The 15,466-nt window shown below is 41.4% G+C and overlaps 1 protein-coding gene across 7 annotated transcripts in view; it reads right to left on the minus strand.

Annotated features, from left to right (window-relative positions):
• LOC100472458 (schwannomin-interacting protein 1) overlaps window positions 1–15,466 on the minus strand; it is a 559,220-nt gene that overhangs the window by 18,325 nt on the left and 525,429 nt on the right. For all 7 annotated transcript variants that reach the window (XM_034663788.1, XM_034663784.1, XM_034663798.1 and 4 more), the window contains one exon: window positions 13,107–13,225. In XM_034663788.1, the coding sequence (XP_034519679.1) occupies window positions 13,107–13,225 (119 nt within the window). The remainder of the gene's footprint in view (window positions 1–13,106; window positions 13,226–15,466) is intronic.

Raw genomic sequence — 15,466 nt, forward strand, 5'->3', positions numbered from 1 at the left:
TATCTTTTTTTTGTTTCAAGAAACTTTCAAAGGAGAAGGAGTATAAAATGTGGGTTGTAATTACCCAAGGGTAGGTGTAAACACATTTCATTTTTCTAAGGATTTGTCGTGAAGAAAGCAAGCGGGAATGCTTGAGGTTTTGGTGAGCTCCAGGTGTCCTGAATGTGCGATGGTGTCTCTGCAGGGTGTGCTGAGGGGGCTTAAAATGAGCTGCCGCTCCTCCTTGATCCATTGCCCATCCCCAAACCCTGGCCCCTTCCTCTTCCACTACCCACTATTTGTTATTGTGAAAATACTATTCTAAAATGATATTTCTTATTTTACTCGAGTGGGACTATGTTAATTCTTTCACTAAATGGTGTGTAATGCATGGGATGCTCATTTATTGGACTTTTAGGAAGACTGGTATTTACATAACTGGTGTGAATATTGCTGGTCCAGCATATATCATCACACACACAGAAGTATATAAATGATTTTTATACTACAGAAGGGATGTTTAACTGTTCACTCACTCACTCATTCATTCGAGGACCAGGGAACACCTTTTCCGGGAACTCCATGGCGCCCACAGGCTGGTGCTGAGTAGCTGCTGTCCATTTTGGCCAGGGCATACAGTTACTAGTTTGCTACAGTCCCCGCTACTCCTTATTGCCTTGTATCTGGGCTTCTCCACTCATTTATGTTTCTCGCTGACCCCTGAAGGCATTTACAGTTCATGACCCCTCTGTTAAGTGCATGCATAGTTAGTAGTTGAACCACGAACAGAAATCAGGTCTTTTGAACAGGTACCAAGTCTTCCAACAGGTGCCCAGTGCTTAATCATTAAATCATAACGTACAAATAGAAATGTGGAATATACAGAGCATCGGAAGAGAACTCGAATAACACAAAGTAGATACTCCCTATCTTACATAGGAGTAAAGAATACTTTTACGACCTGGACATCCATTAGTAAATAAGGTGTTAACCAAGAAGAGTTACTGCAAGGGGACGGGGCAGGGAACTGCAGAAGAAGGGAGCTCTAGGGGAATCAGAGTTGGGGAGAGGGGGGATAAAGGCAGGAGAGATGGGAAAGCCCACCGTCTGCAAGGCACATGCCCAGAGAAGTTCACGGTAGCTTCAAATTCCATGCCGCAGAGAGGACTGGGGACAAGAGGGGACACCATGGGGGCGCCTGGGTGGCACAGCAGTTAAGCGTCTGCCTTTGGCTCAGGGCGTGATCCCAGCGTTATGGGATCGAGCCCCACATCAGGCTCTTCCGCTATGAGCCTGCTTCTTCCTCTCCCACTCCCCCCTGCTTGTGTTCCCTCTCTCNTCCCTCTCTCACTGGCTGTCTCTATCTCTGTCAAATAAATAAATAAAATCTTAAAAAAAAAAAAGAGGGGACACCATGTCTCTTTATGTCTCATCCTGACCCCACATCTTACAGGACTCAGGCATTTGGCTTCCTCTGTGAAGGCTGAGGAGGGCAGCTCCAAAGGTGGCTGGGGTGTGAGTGGCCCTCTCTAGGTTTTTTTTCTTCTAATCCTGCACATAATCTCTTTTTCCGCTTCCTTTTCTAAGGCTGCTTCTGGACCTTCCATCTGTACATGTTCACATGATGGCTGGAGGACGTCCAACACCACACGGCCACAGAATCTTCTCACCATGTAAGAAAACGATAGAAAAAGGGGAAGTGGCATTCACCAGCTTTTCTTCGGTGAAGCATCACAGCCCCTGTATCCTCACCCAAGTCTCCCAAGAGCTATAAATACTTGCATTCCCCAGACAGCTGTTGGTTCTCATTTCATATCAGTGTCCAGTTTCTTCACTAACGACCACTTACATGTAATTAAATTTGGAATTATAGCATTTTAAAGTTGAAAAAAAAGCATTTCGCCTGAAATATTTTCTACCATGCATTGAAGACCAGAATGAGGCTTCTTTAGATACTGGAATAACAATTGAATAAAGAAACAGTCATCTCTCTTGGGTACAAATGTGGTCTACTTTCATCTTAATCAAAGCCAAATGATTTCTAAGCAATTTACATCCTGAAATAAGAAGAGTGTGTGTGTGTGTGTGTGTTTTTTTTTTAAGAGAGGGAGAGAGTGGGGGAAGGGCAGAGGAAGAGGAAGAGAGAGAATCCTAAGCAGGTCCCATGCCCAGTGCAGAGCCCGATGCAGGGCTTGATCTCACCACCCTGAGATCATGACCCGAGTGGAAATCAAGATTCACATGCTTCACCGACCGAGCCCCCCAGCGCCCCAAGAGCTACCAGTTTGGATCATCTACTACGTGTTAAGGCACTTCATATATATATGACCTCCAACCTTCAGATACACTAAAGTATTATGACCCTCATTTTACATACGAGAAAACTAGGACTCAGAGGTTAAACTGCATAGGTCCCGAGGCTGGTATTTTACTCTGGAACTAGAGTCTGTTCTGAGAGGCCAGGGCACTTTAAGAAGGAGAGAGTAAATTCATGAATGTAAGGAAAAAAAGGTGAAAAAAGGAAGCAAAAGAAAAACAAAACAAAAAGCTGGAAACAATTCCAATGTCCACCAATAAGAGATTGATTAAGTAGATTTGGTGAAAAGTATAATGGTCATGGCGCAGCTAGTAAAAATATACGTAGAGGAACAGTTACGAACACGGCAAATGTTCCTGATACGCTGTTGAGTGAAGAAAAATCAGTCTATAAGACGGCAGGAAGTATCGTATCATACAGTATATGATTCCAATTTTGTAAACGGAAATGTGAAGATATATTATGCACAGAAAAATGGCAGGACATATACCTAGATCTGTTTTGGTGGAAGAAATTCAGTTGACTTTGAATTTCTCTCCTTTGAGCTCCTCTGAGTTGTCACGTGTGGGCATTTAGTGGGAATTAAAAGGGTAACGGGTGAGTTGATTAGCACTTGTGTGCTGGAGAAAAGGTGAGTAGGATGAAATGTGTGACGGCTGGGAGACGGTGGTTGTGTGTGTGACTCAGAAGGCGGCTGTGCAGGGAGCATGACTCACGTATGAGTCAGGCTGGCCTTTTGGTTTTGGCAGGGGGGTGGGGGCGGGAGATCCTCTTGGAGGGCAGCAAGAACTGTTTTCTTGGAAGTGCACATTTCTGGAGATGGACTCTTTTATTCAACTGTTGACATCCCTTCCAGGCCCGGTCTCAATCCCCTTCTCCCCCTCAGATCTGCAGGAGATTACAGGCTCGGAAGTAATTGATATACATTTCAACGTCTGTGTTTTTAAAGCCAGCCTGCTTATTTACTCCTCTGCCCAGACAGAGTTTAAACTTGTATTTGTCCGACCTGCTGATGAATTTCAGCTGCTGGGATGAAGAAATGCTTGTTGCTTCCGGACCGCTGGTAATGTTCATGTGTCTGCGGTAAAGGTATGGCAGCTGGGGAGTCAGTGCCTGTGCATGTTTTGAGGGGGTGACTGGATTTGGCGACAATCTCACGTGCAAATTCTTTTACTCTCCTGTACACTGAACCACTGCTTTCACCACTTTTTATATTCATGTTTAAAAAAAGCTGGGAGACCATTTAGGCTTGGTTGCAGAGTACACATGGGTTGCAGAAAAAGACATTCTTTTTCATGATTTAATTTGTGGTCATTTGAATTATACGCAGTCATTCAAAAGAATGCAGATCTACTGAATTTCATGGATTCTATGAAGCATGGTTGTTCATATTTTGCCATCTTTAAAGTCAGGTGTCTCACAATGTCAGCCACCCCGGCTGCTGGTGGCATGACTGCGTCACTGAGCTGTCACTCCCTCAGCCAACAAACCAGTTAACAACCACTCAGGAAGAGGTGGGATCGGGTAGTTCAGGTACTCAGGCCATCTGCTAAGAACAACAAAGCTCGAGCATCCAACCCGCAGGACAAGGCCGGTGGCTCGCAAAGTCATCTGAGGGCTCAGAGGGGGACACTGTGGGGAGAAGCAAAGACTGACAAGTTGGATGCAAAGTGGTTAAATGGAGAGTTCTGAACGTGAAGAGGGTTTCAGACCATCTTAACCAGCATATTTTACTTTTTCTTCGTGTTTTTTTTTTGTATATACAAGACACAGGTGATAAAAATGTCTATCCAAATAAGTCTAGAAGGCTTCTTTCAATCACTAAAATAAAAACTACAAGTGTTAAGGAGGCATGTGGAATGGTGGTGGCAGTGGTTTTTCAAAATATCTTCCATGGGTTTTTAATGCATGTGCTAATCTGGACGAGAGCAATCTGAGGGGTACAGAACTTCTACAAGATTGAACAAAAGGACTGCATAAACCTCCAGACGACACGGCTCACTTGCAGTCGGTGGGAGTGTTTTCTCGCAGCAGGGAGTGCTTTGTGAGCTCTCAAAGGGGCCTGGTCTTCATTTGAGCTGAGGTGTCCAGACACATATATGGGAACACTGTCCAAAGGGAGTGCGAACTGCGGTAATAAAGTCATGATCACTTGTCAGAGACGATGTGCCAAAGAAAAATCATTCCTAGAAGCTCTTTTAATTAAACATTTCTCTGTCCACTGGAGCCATTTTTAAATATAAAATGCAGCCCTGTGGCCTTTTCCTCCCTGCCTCCCACCCTTTTGCAATAGCTCCGACAATTGAATTCTCATTGGTGATAATAAAAAAATTCATAAGACAGGGTACAGCTGGTTATGCCTCTAGCAAGATGTCAACTTTCGCTTGCACAAAATTAATTGCACCTAATTAAACTGAGGTCATTGGCATTATTGTAAAGTGAGGCTATTAGGCAAAGAAAATTTCACAAATACCATTTTACTTTTCTTTCAGGTTTGTGAGAGAGAAGAGTTGCTTACATAATTAAATTTGTTTTGCCATTTTATTCTTATGACTCCTCAAAAGATCCCCTTCGTATCTTGCTTTACTTTTAAAATAATGTGATATTTTAGAATAGTAGAGGAGGACATAAAAAAAATGATAGGTTTCCTATAGATTACCTAATCGTTTTTCAAACAGTATAAAAAATAATTTGTAAAGTACCATTTGCAACGACATGTATTTTGGAATTACTTACATGAAGGGTTTCTTAAGCAAATGATCGGTACACATGTAGGAGATTAATATGAAGTTTAAAAGATATGTTGCACGTTATAAATAGGTTGCTACAGGATGTACCGATTACTTCAAGGCAGATGCCACAGAAAGCAAATTTCATTGCATTGAAATAGGACAACCTCTTTCCTTACCTGTGCTGGATAGATAGGACTAGGCTGCTTCCTTCTCCAGGAAATAATGCAAAAATTATTACTGTTAGAGACAAAAGGATGATTTACTTTCCTGGCAAAATGATGCTGGTTCCTCTTGGGATCCTGTGGCAGATTATAGATACAGATTCCCAGTTTCTCACATTCAAAGCTCCTGTGAATCCAATTTCTTTAAAGGCACTCTTGACCACTGCTATCTGTCCAGTTGCTACAACTCCCTGGGCCAGGTGCCTCTGCGGCCTCCATCCCCAGCCCAAACACAAAAGAAGGTGGTAGGGATCTATCTATTATTGGTCTTGCCTCAGCCATTCACTAAGAAACCTATAAGAATAACAAAGAAATGGGTTCTGATTTGTGGATGTTGGAATACTTGAGATGCGTAAACAGTAATCATTATTCAAACCAGCTGCTCAAAAGCTCTCTGGGGAATTTCTGTTTTTCATAATATTTACAATGTTTAGAGAGAAGGGCATAGCCTCTTCTAGGTTACACCTTCCCGCTGTATACTTTAAGTAAAAGACTGTATTTATATTTATATGTAGGTAAATAAAGATCTGTCCTGGGGTAAAGTAAGAAGAGAGGGAAGAGTCAGGTTTATTTTATGTTTAGTCTGAGGAAAGCAGAATGGAGAAGGTCGCAAACGTTTTCTCCACAATGTCAGACCAGATTGTAACGTCTGAAAAAATGAAAGGTTTCCTCGCTATTACTAATGACCGCTCTGTCTGTGCTCTCATAGCAGCCAAGCCAGCTCCCAGTCCTTTAATAACACCGAGCTGTATCAACTCAGAATCCAAAATATAACAGTGATTCAAGATTACATTGGTCAATGAAAAGTATTTTATATGAAAGTATGATACTAGTAATAAGAGAAAAGGAATATTTATTTTTTCAAGAACATGACTACACTGAATATTTCTTAGAAAACTATTTCAAAAGTAGACTAGGTAATTTATTTTTCTCCTTTCCTTCTAAGCTTTCTTAAAGCTTTCACCGAAACATTTCTAAACAGGGAAAAATAACAAAGGTCATACAGTCCCAGTTTGAAAAGGCTGATTATGTGTGGATTAGTATGTTTTGAAGAAAAAATGGTGTTTCCTATATTTGCCGCATTTCAGTATAAGTCAAATTTAATTAGTTGAGTTATGAAGCAATATCAAAAATTCTTTTGCTGCAGTATTAGGCATGAAATGTCTTTATGGGATTATTGTAAGCCTCGCTTACATTTAACAGCTTGTCACTCTTTTAAAAAGTGCTTTGGGAGACAGCTCCAATTAGAAAAATTCAGTGGGGCTGAAACCCAAAGGGCAACTTGGAGGCACTTACACTCACAGGAGAAGCTCACACATGTCTTCCCAGAAGACCCTCATGTTGCCTCAAAATTTCTCACACCGTGTGTATGAAGTTAATTTTTATGGGTAAATGCACCTTCTTTAAAATACACAAATAGAACCCCATGAGTTTGCCAAAGGTCCCACTTACTTGGGGACCTCTCATCTTAAAGTAAGCTCAGCACTTCAGAATCCATTGCTTGGCCAATTAATTTTAAGTCCTCGGCCTCATTTAAAATTGAGCACTGAGCTCTTTGGAGTCATACAGTCAAAAAAGACCTACCTGGTTCTGATGATTTAATAATTCGGCACAAGTACTCTGGTGCATTCTGGAGCACCATACTAATGGACTTCAAAGTTCTAACGTCCCTCAAGTCCTTTTGTTAGTAAGAGGTGAGGTATTTCTGGCTCAATGAAGAATTTCAGGGATCGTAATACATTAGAAAAAAATTAATTCTAATAGGGAGGGCGAATGTGGGTTACACAATTGCAACTGAACATTTCCTAAGGCTTTTCTCTTACATTATTACTGACAAGGGGAAATGACAGTCAGTCTTTGCAGACTTTCCATTTACAGGGATAAAGTGATATTTCTTAGAAACATTAAGTCTCATCATTAGCCATCATCCTAAAGGGTATCCAAAAAGTCATTGTGTTCTCACAGCGAATGATCTCATCCCAGAATGTGGAGATGAAAACATCTGAAAAAACAGGATATAAATAATCTTCCTTATGGCGAGTCAACAAGCAGAGCTTGTTATGAGCTACTGTGAAATCCATATGGGTTTCGGTAGCTGTGTCTCCACCGGGGGTAGATGACTCAGGGGTTTTCAAATCTGGCTCTGCCTGAAGAGTTTCAGGTGGGCTTTGGGGGCGTGTAGGGAGTGCTAGAGAGAAGCCCTCCCGTGGAGGCCTGGGGAGGGAGGCTGAAGGGGGAACACGAAGAGCGGCACTGAGGGGAAATGACGGGGAGCCATCTTCTGGGCACAGGTGTCCCAGGCCCTCTTCTTCAGTCTTCCCGAACCACAGGAGGGTAGCTTGGTTTTACACACAGGATTTCTGCACAGGATTTTATTTGAGAAGATACTTCTGCTATTAGAAATAATGAAAACCATCCCCGGGAAGCCATCTGGCCAAAACGTTCATGAGACTTTTAGTTCAACGTGGCATTTTCAACATGGGTATTTGTCTACTCTCTCTTCCGAAATCCTGGTAAAATAATATTAAACGAAGAAAGAAGGCATAAACCTCCAGGGGCAAAGAAAGTGGAAAAGGAGATAAGAGCACACAAGAGAGTGTGAACAAATGCTGGAAGATAAAATGCAGATGGGTGAGAGGTATTTGACTTGACATTTCAATTTGCTGGGTGCTCGCAGGGATGGCTGGTGGAGGAACACATGCGCAGCGTCCCTGACACGCTCAGGTACACCTGCAGGCCAGGGAGTGGGCTGGGACTGCACACAGAGAAAGACTGACTGAAAACCTGAAAGGACTGACTATCCAGACCCTCTGTTTGCCCTGACCACCTGTGGCCTGGCGGAACGAGGAAGTTCACTACCTTGAGAGGCTGAACCAGAGGAGCTCTGAAATGGGGCACACTCAGACACAACTGAAGTATCAAACGGAGGGCCTTTACCGACATCGAAGGAATTCAATAACATTCTACATGATGAACCTTCGACCATTCCCCTGCTAGAGTCTCAAAATACCGGCAGCCAGGCTTAAAACCTCTCAGGGTGAGGCTGGAGAGTTCTCCATGGCAACTTAGAGTCCAAAAGAAAAGAGCTTTACATACTTTTATTTGGAGGCACCCTAATGAAATAGTTGCATTTTTATTTGACCATTCTAAGGGGAAGTTCATCGTTCCTTAATTCAACAAATCTTCAGTGACTATATATTAGGCACTATTAATTTTTATTTTTTAAAAAGATTTATTTATTTGAGAGAGAGAGTGAGTGAGTGAGCAGGGGGAGGGGCAGAGGAACAGGGAGAAAGAGTCCTCAAACAGACTCCCCACCAAGCGCAGAGCCTGACACAGGGCTCAAACCCAGGAACCTGAGATCATGACCTGAGCCGAAATCAAGAGTCAGTCGCTTAACTGACTGAGCCACCCAAGTGTCCCTGTATTAGGCACTATTTAGCCAATAGTTATGGTGGAGAACAAAATAGCCCTGCTCTCTAGGAGCCCACATTTCAGTGCTAAACAAAGACAAAGAACGGATCAAAAAAAACCCCCACAAATATATATATATATATAATACAATATCAGGTAGTGATAAAGACCACAAAGAAAAGCAAATTAGGGTAAGAGGAGAGAAAATGATAAGTATGTTGGGTGTTCACTTTTTAATTGGGTGGTCAGGGAATGTCTCTCGGAGGAAACAATGTATGTCACCAAGCCCCAACCACAGAGTCCACTTACAGCATTTAGCATTTTGCACTTAATTGTTGATGGGCAGAAATCAAAACAAACAAAAATAACTCAGAAAAAATCATGGACAATGTAGAAAACATTTTAAACAACTTACCTATAATTAATACCTATTGTAAAATGAGAAAGCCACATTTCAAAAATGTTTGAAAACTTAAACAAAATGGGACAAATTCTTAGAAAAATACAACCCACCAGGACTGACCTAAGAAGATATAAGAAGCGTGTACAATCTTAACACCATCTAAAACTGGAAGCAGTTAAAGCAAACACATGAAGTAAATACCAGGCCTGATGGTTATACAGGTGAGAAATAACATATTCTAATATTATGCAGATTTTCTTAGACATTATGGAAGGAATAGTAGCCAACCAAATTTTAAGCCAGCATTGTCTTGATATAAAAACAAGAAAAAAAAAACACTATAAGAAAACAGCAGACCCATGTCACTCATGAATATGAGTGTAATAATCCTAAACAAAATATTATAAATGAAATTCAATAGTGTCTGAAAAAAATCCATTTGCTTTATACTAGGTATGGAAGGATTGTTCACTATTTTAAAAATCTATACATATAATTCATTAATAGATTAACAGAGGTAATCATATAATGATCTCAACAGCTGCAGAAAAAGCATGTGATAGTTACATACTTATTCATGATAAAAATTCTTTATAAGTTCTGAATATAAGGGAATATAATGAACTCATAAAGAGAAACATTAAAGAAAACCTAAAATTAACATCATCCTAAATGAGGAAACAGAAGTATTCATTTAATATGAGAAATGAGCTAAAGATTCCAACTACTACCATTTTTAATCCTCAATATATTAGGGCCCTACCCATGCAATAAAAGAAAAAAAGCAGAGGCGTGAGGATTGGAAAGCAATAAATAAAGCTGCTGTTTTTCAGATGATAGTATTAAAAATCCCGAAGAATCTGCAGACAACTTTATTAGAAGTAACAGGAGGGCAGACAAATAGTAGGAATATAACAAAGTGGATGTATTTAAGACTGGTATAAAAACGAAGCTGTATTTCTGCTCACCAGCAGCAAAACAACGAGAATGCAGTATCAAAGAGAACTTAAAATAATATCAGAATGCCAAGTATCTAGAAATAAATACAACAAAAGATGTATAATATCTCTAAATGAGAAATTATGAACCTTAATAAGAGGTATTCAATAAAATCTAAATAAAGGAGAGAAAGGCCATGTTGATGGGTAGGGAGATATAATATTGTGGAAATGCATTCTTCCCTGAATTGATCTATAGATTCAATACAAGTCTAGTAAAAATCCCAGGAGAGTATTTTGCTGAACTTGATTAGATGATATAAAGTTGACATGGAAGAATACAAAAGCAAGCACAGGCAGCACACTTCCGAAGAAAAAGAGGAGAGGGACTTTCCTGCCTGTCCAGATTTTAGGACCTACTCTGAGGCTACAGTAATTAAGACTGTATGGTATCGGTGCAGGGATAGAAACAGTAACCAAAAAAACAATGTATTCCCATTAATGTACAGTATATGCAGAAGTGGTCTGTCAGATCAGTGAGTAAAAGAGGGATTGTCTAATACACAGGATGGAAAAAATGGTCACGTAACCGAAAAAAGATGAAATTAGGCGTCTCCTCCATAACCATATCAAGAAACCAACTCCTGATTGATTACGGACTTTAAAAAATCGCTTTCAACTCTTGGTAGGAAATCTAGGTTAATGTCTTTTGGACCCTGGGGTAGATTTTTTTTTGTACAAGACACAGAAAGCATGGACTATGAAAGTTTGATAAAAAGAACTCTGGTCATAAAAGACACAGTGAGGAAGTGAAAAGACAGGCAACAGCCTGGGAAGAGATAAGGATGAGTATCACGATGAAAGAATGTTAATAAAACAATTTTAAAAGCATAAAGAATCAGATAGAAATTTGGACATAAGACCCAAATTGACATTTTACAGAAGGGGAAGCAAAGATGGCTAATGAACACAATGAAATACTATTTAATACCCGTTTAATTAACAAAAATGTAAAAGGGATCGGCAATACCGTGTCAGAAAGACTACGGATCCACAGGGTCTCTGCAACATTGCTGGCAGTAGTGTAACCTGCTGCAACCACTTTGGAGAACGCTTCTGGCATACCTGTTGAATGTGAACATTCATGTATTTTCCTAGTCATTTTGTTCCTGGGTGCGCACCACAGAGAAGCTCTTACACGTGGACAGCAGGAGACAGGTTCAAGAGTGTTTATAAGTAGCACTGATTACAAGAGCAAAACCTCTGAAACAACTCAGTGCCTATAATCAGAAGAGGGGCTGAATAAAGTGTGATACGCTCACACAGTGGAAGATAATACCATGAACTGGCAAAGGGAAAAATGGGGCAGTTTGCATTTCAAGACAAACAATGTTTCTCAAGTAATCACAGCTTACTACATGGTTCGGTGTAAATAATCAATGATCTTAATAATGTAAACAATGAACCATTATTTGACCCCAAATTGTGAAATAATTATAAAGGGAGAATGGGGGAGTTATACTGACATGTCTGTGGGAAGGCTGTAAAAGATGTGAATCACCATTTTCTATAGTTGGTAGTCAGTAAATGGTTATGTAAAGACTAAGAAAATAGTCTTTAGAGATACACAGGTAAATTACCAGAAGAAATAGCCAAGGAGTTAAAAGTTATTATTTCTGGAGTATGGGACAAGATAGAGAGAGATAGGACAGGGAACTGTAACTTTTATTTTGTGTTGTTGTTATACATCTTGTAGTTATTGTTAATGCTATTTTCAGAGCCTTATATGCGTGTGTGTGTTTGTGTTTGTGTAACTTTGATTAAAAAAAAAAAAAACCCTCCCATTTGGGCCAGATGAATGTGACTTTGCTGAGCAGAGAGATGGGTGGGGTTTCTAGAAGAAAACTTTTTGGTGCTTTGGGGAATATTAGAGAAAAGTAATAGAGATCCATATGGTCAAATGTCCTCATTTTACAAAAACAAAGAAACTCAGACATGGTACAACGAAATTATTAAAGTCTCAAAATCAGAAACTGACTAGGACTAATCCTCAGTCTCCCGGTCCCCAGGCCAGAGCTCCTCCTGCCACATCCTGCTGGGAGGAGAAAGAGGTGCTCTTCGGCAAAGGGAAGGCTGGCCTTCCAGCTCTGGAATGACACGTGAGAAAAGTGAGGGAATCCTAGGAGACCCAGCTGGCACCCAGCCGAGGCTTAGATGCTTTCTGATTTTTGCTGATTCAGATAAGTCTCTAAGGATGAGACTGAAATACAAGGCTTACTGAGAGCCAGATAGAATAGATTTAAATAGACGTTGAAGTGTCTAATTCTGGGCATCACAGGAAGGAGAGTGTGGAAATCTGCCGGTTGAATAAATGCATGAACGCTACCGTGTGTCTCCCACACCTGGCTTAACATGGTAAATATAGCCAGTATACAGGGAGTGATTCATATGCATATTAAAGTTTGGGAAGCTCTAGTCTATAGCCCTGTTTTCTAGGTAAAATTATAATTTTAATATATTTTAACTGAAATTAAAAGCTATGCAAATGACCAATGATCTCCTGAAATAAATTACAATAAATGAGCAATGATATCCTGAAATAAATTAAGATAAAGGAAAAATGCCTGGAGGACAGGTTAAGTACTGTAATAAACATTGAATGATCAAAGTGGGAATTGTATTTCTCAGTTACCAGTATTCATTGCAATCAAATATATCGGGAGCTGGCAGGGGGCGGGCGGGGGGAGCTGGATGCTTTGAGACTGCTTAAGGGGAATTCTGGTGGTCTGCCACACTTCTCTAAGCATCCGCTGGCTTGATTAACAGTGTGGCTTGATTCCCCCATCACAGTGCAAAATCTGAATTGTGCTTAGGGGAAAAAAATGAAATATAGAAATATGACCTCAAGTGGCTGGGCAAAAACTAAAAAACAAAATACAAACCCAACAGATGGGGAGGGGGCTGTCTAGAATCCAAATAAAGGTGGTAGTATTATGGGGAAAAAATACTCAAGGGTTTAAAAGATATCTTTTATTAAACATATAGTCAGATGACAAAATCCATTAGGGACATATCAGAAGATCAGCTGAAAAGAACACTCACCGAGAGGAAAGGCTTGGCTTCCCACTTTTGCTACAGCTGGTATAAATTCCTGGGCCGTCATCAAAGAAGCTTCCAAGTGCCAACTTCTGTCGGATAGATTCTCTCTCATTTTTCTGTGCCTAAAATTTCAGGAAAATAAAAAAATGCTGATAAGCGGGCAGACACATCACAGCCAGAGCCTGATGATAAGTTTCTTCGAACTGCAACCTCAGAGAAAACACGCAGAGGCCACAGCACAAGAGTGTGCGAGTTACCAAGAGCCGAATACACCCAGTCTTTCCTGGTTTCACCTCCGCAAGCAATTGCAGTTCTTCAGAGCCTTTCACGATCCCGGGTCTAGGAAATCACCATGGTGGTACTAAGTGGTCGTCACTGGAAGAGACCTAGATTATTGGGTGCTGTAATCTTTCTTCTTACCTGCTAGATATGACAGCGGGTAAGAGTGAAGTCATGGAGCGCCAGCACTTTGTCCCCATTCAAATCACTTTTATCCCAAATGTGGTCTTTCCCTGGATCTTGTCTTCTCTCTCCTGTATATAGTCCCTTCAGCCCACTTTCTCTGTTGCAAGAATATTAATTCATTCAACCAGTATGCACCAAGCCATCAGGAGATGGTTGGTGCGGGTGGAACCTGGCCCAGGCTAGATGATCGCAGCCCCTGCCCGCACCTTGCTTACTGTCTTGGCGGTCTGTTCAAGAGTTCTGATCTCACCGGGTTCAGAACACGAGAAACCCTAACATAGAGCCTGGAATAGCTGGAGAATTCTAATTGGGCCCATCTGTTTCATATTTTGAAGGGAAGTCAGGTCGGTGTGCATAGCAAAAGGATGTGGGAAACTATACTACTGTGATAATTTGGATATGTTTACAACACTTGGCTTCCCATAAAAGTCCCATAAAAACTCACCATGCTGAACTTTTATACCCTTTAAGCAACAGGGGAGAAGATTAGAAATGATTTCCTTAGTTAAAAATAAAACAACTACAAAAACAAACATAATGAGTTAGAAATCCTGGGGTGAGAGCGAGGGCTTAGTTTTCTGTTCTGTGGGACGATGAAGGATGGGAGAAGCACCATCGGATGTTCTTTTTTTTTTTTTTTAAAGATTTTATTTATTTGACAGAGAGACGCAGCGAGAGAGGGAACAGAAGCAGGGGGAGTGGGAGAGGAAGAAGCAGGCTTCCCACTGAGCAGGGAGCCCGATGCGGGGCTCGATCCCAGGACCCTGGGATCAAGAGCTGACCCGAAGACAGACGCTTAACGACCGAGCCACCCAGGCGCCCCCATCAGATGTTCTGAGCAGGGGGCTGAAGGCGATGAGCAAATGACATTACCAAATGCAGCTCACGCGACTGAGCGTGGCTACGGAAGGCAAGACGGCCCTTGATCCTCCCGTTGGAGGTTCTGGAGCCACATCTGCTGCCACCAGTACCCAGAAACTACACGTGCAAGCTCTGAGCCATCATCCCAGCATCACTGTGTCAGTGATGAAATGCACAACCTGTTGAAAGGGTGGGCTCAAAAAGCAGCCTCTTTTCACCCCCCAGTGAAGGCAGTGTGCTGTAGGTCAAGGCTGCTCTAACGTGGTGGTTATGAACCACACGTGGCTATTTACATTTAGGTTAAAAATTAATTAATTAGAAGTTCAACTCCTCAGTCACACTAGCTGCATTTCATGAGCTCCACAGCCACAGGTGGCTAGGGGCACCATATTAAACAGAGCAGAATACAATATATGACAGCACAGTGCTGCTAAAATAGTGGTTCTCAGTTGCCAGCTTAACAGGCTGCATCAGAATTTCCTGCCGTCTTCAAAATACACATCCCCATAGCTTCTTGGCCTTTTGGCTAAGATCAAGTGTAAAACACACACCTCAGGCTCCAGCAGCAGATACTTAGTTTTAACAGGTTTGCGAACTTCTAGTTCAAGGACAGCTCATCTCTGTTCTCTTTTTCCCTAACATTTTTAAATTCTTGGAAACCAGAGCTTTCTGTGGACTCTCTTACTGATTATATCTGTATCTATTTACGTGGGTAGCCCTCCATTTTGGCATGTACCAACTGGAGCTGTGTCACAGGAAAGAGCTACAGTGTGTGCAAACAGCCCCAAAGAAGACTGCTTTCTACAGTTCCAGAGGCGATGCTGATACATTGTCTGCTGGGGAGCTCAGCACTGAGCCCCGAGAAAGTAACAAAGTTACCATAAAGGGGAGCAAGAAGGCTTTTAGTTTTACTAACCGCTTGCAACTGTGCTGCCGGATACCTTAATTAAAGCGACCCACCCTCCCACATATGCAGGCTGGTGCTTGGGATGGTTCTGCCAAAACAGAACCATTTGATATCATTTGACATCTTCATA

Source organism: Ailuropoda melanoleuca, chromosome 1 (assembly GCF_002007445.2).
Source record: "Ailuropoda melanoleuca isolate Jingjing chromosome 1, ASM200744v2, whole genome shotgun sequence".
NCBI classification, from domain to species: Eukaryota; Metazoa; Chordata; class Mammalia; order Carnivora; family Ursidae; genus Ailuropoda; species Ailuropoda melanoleuca.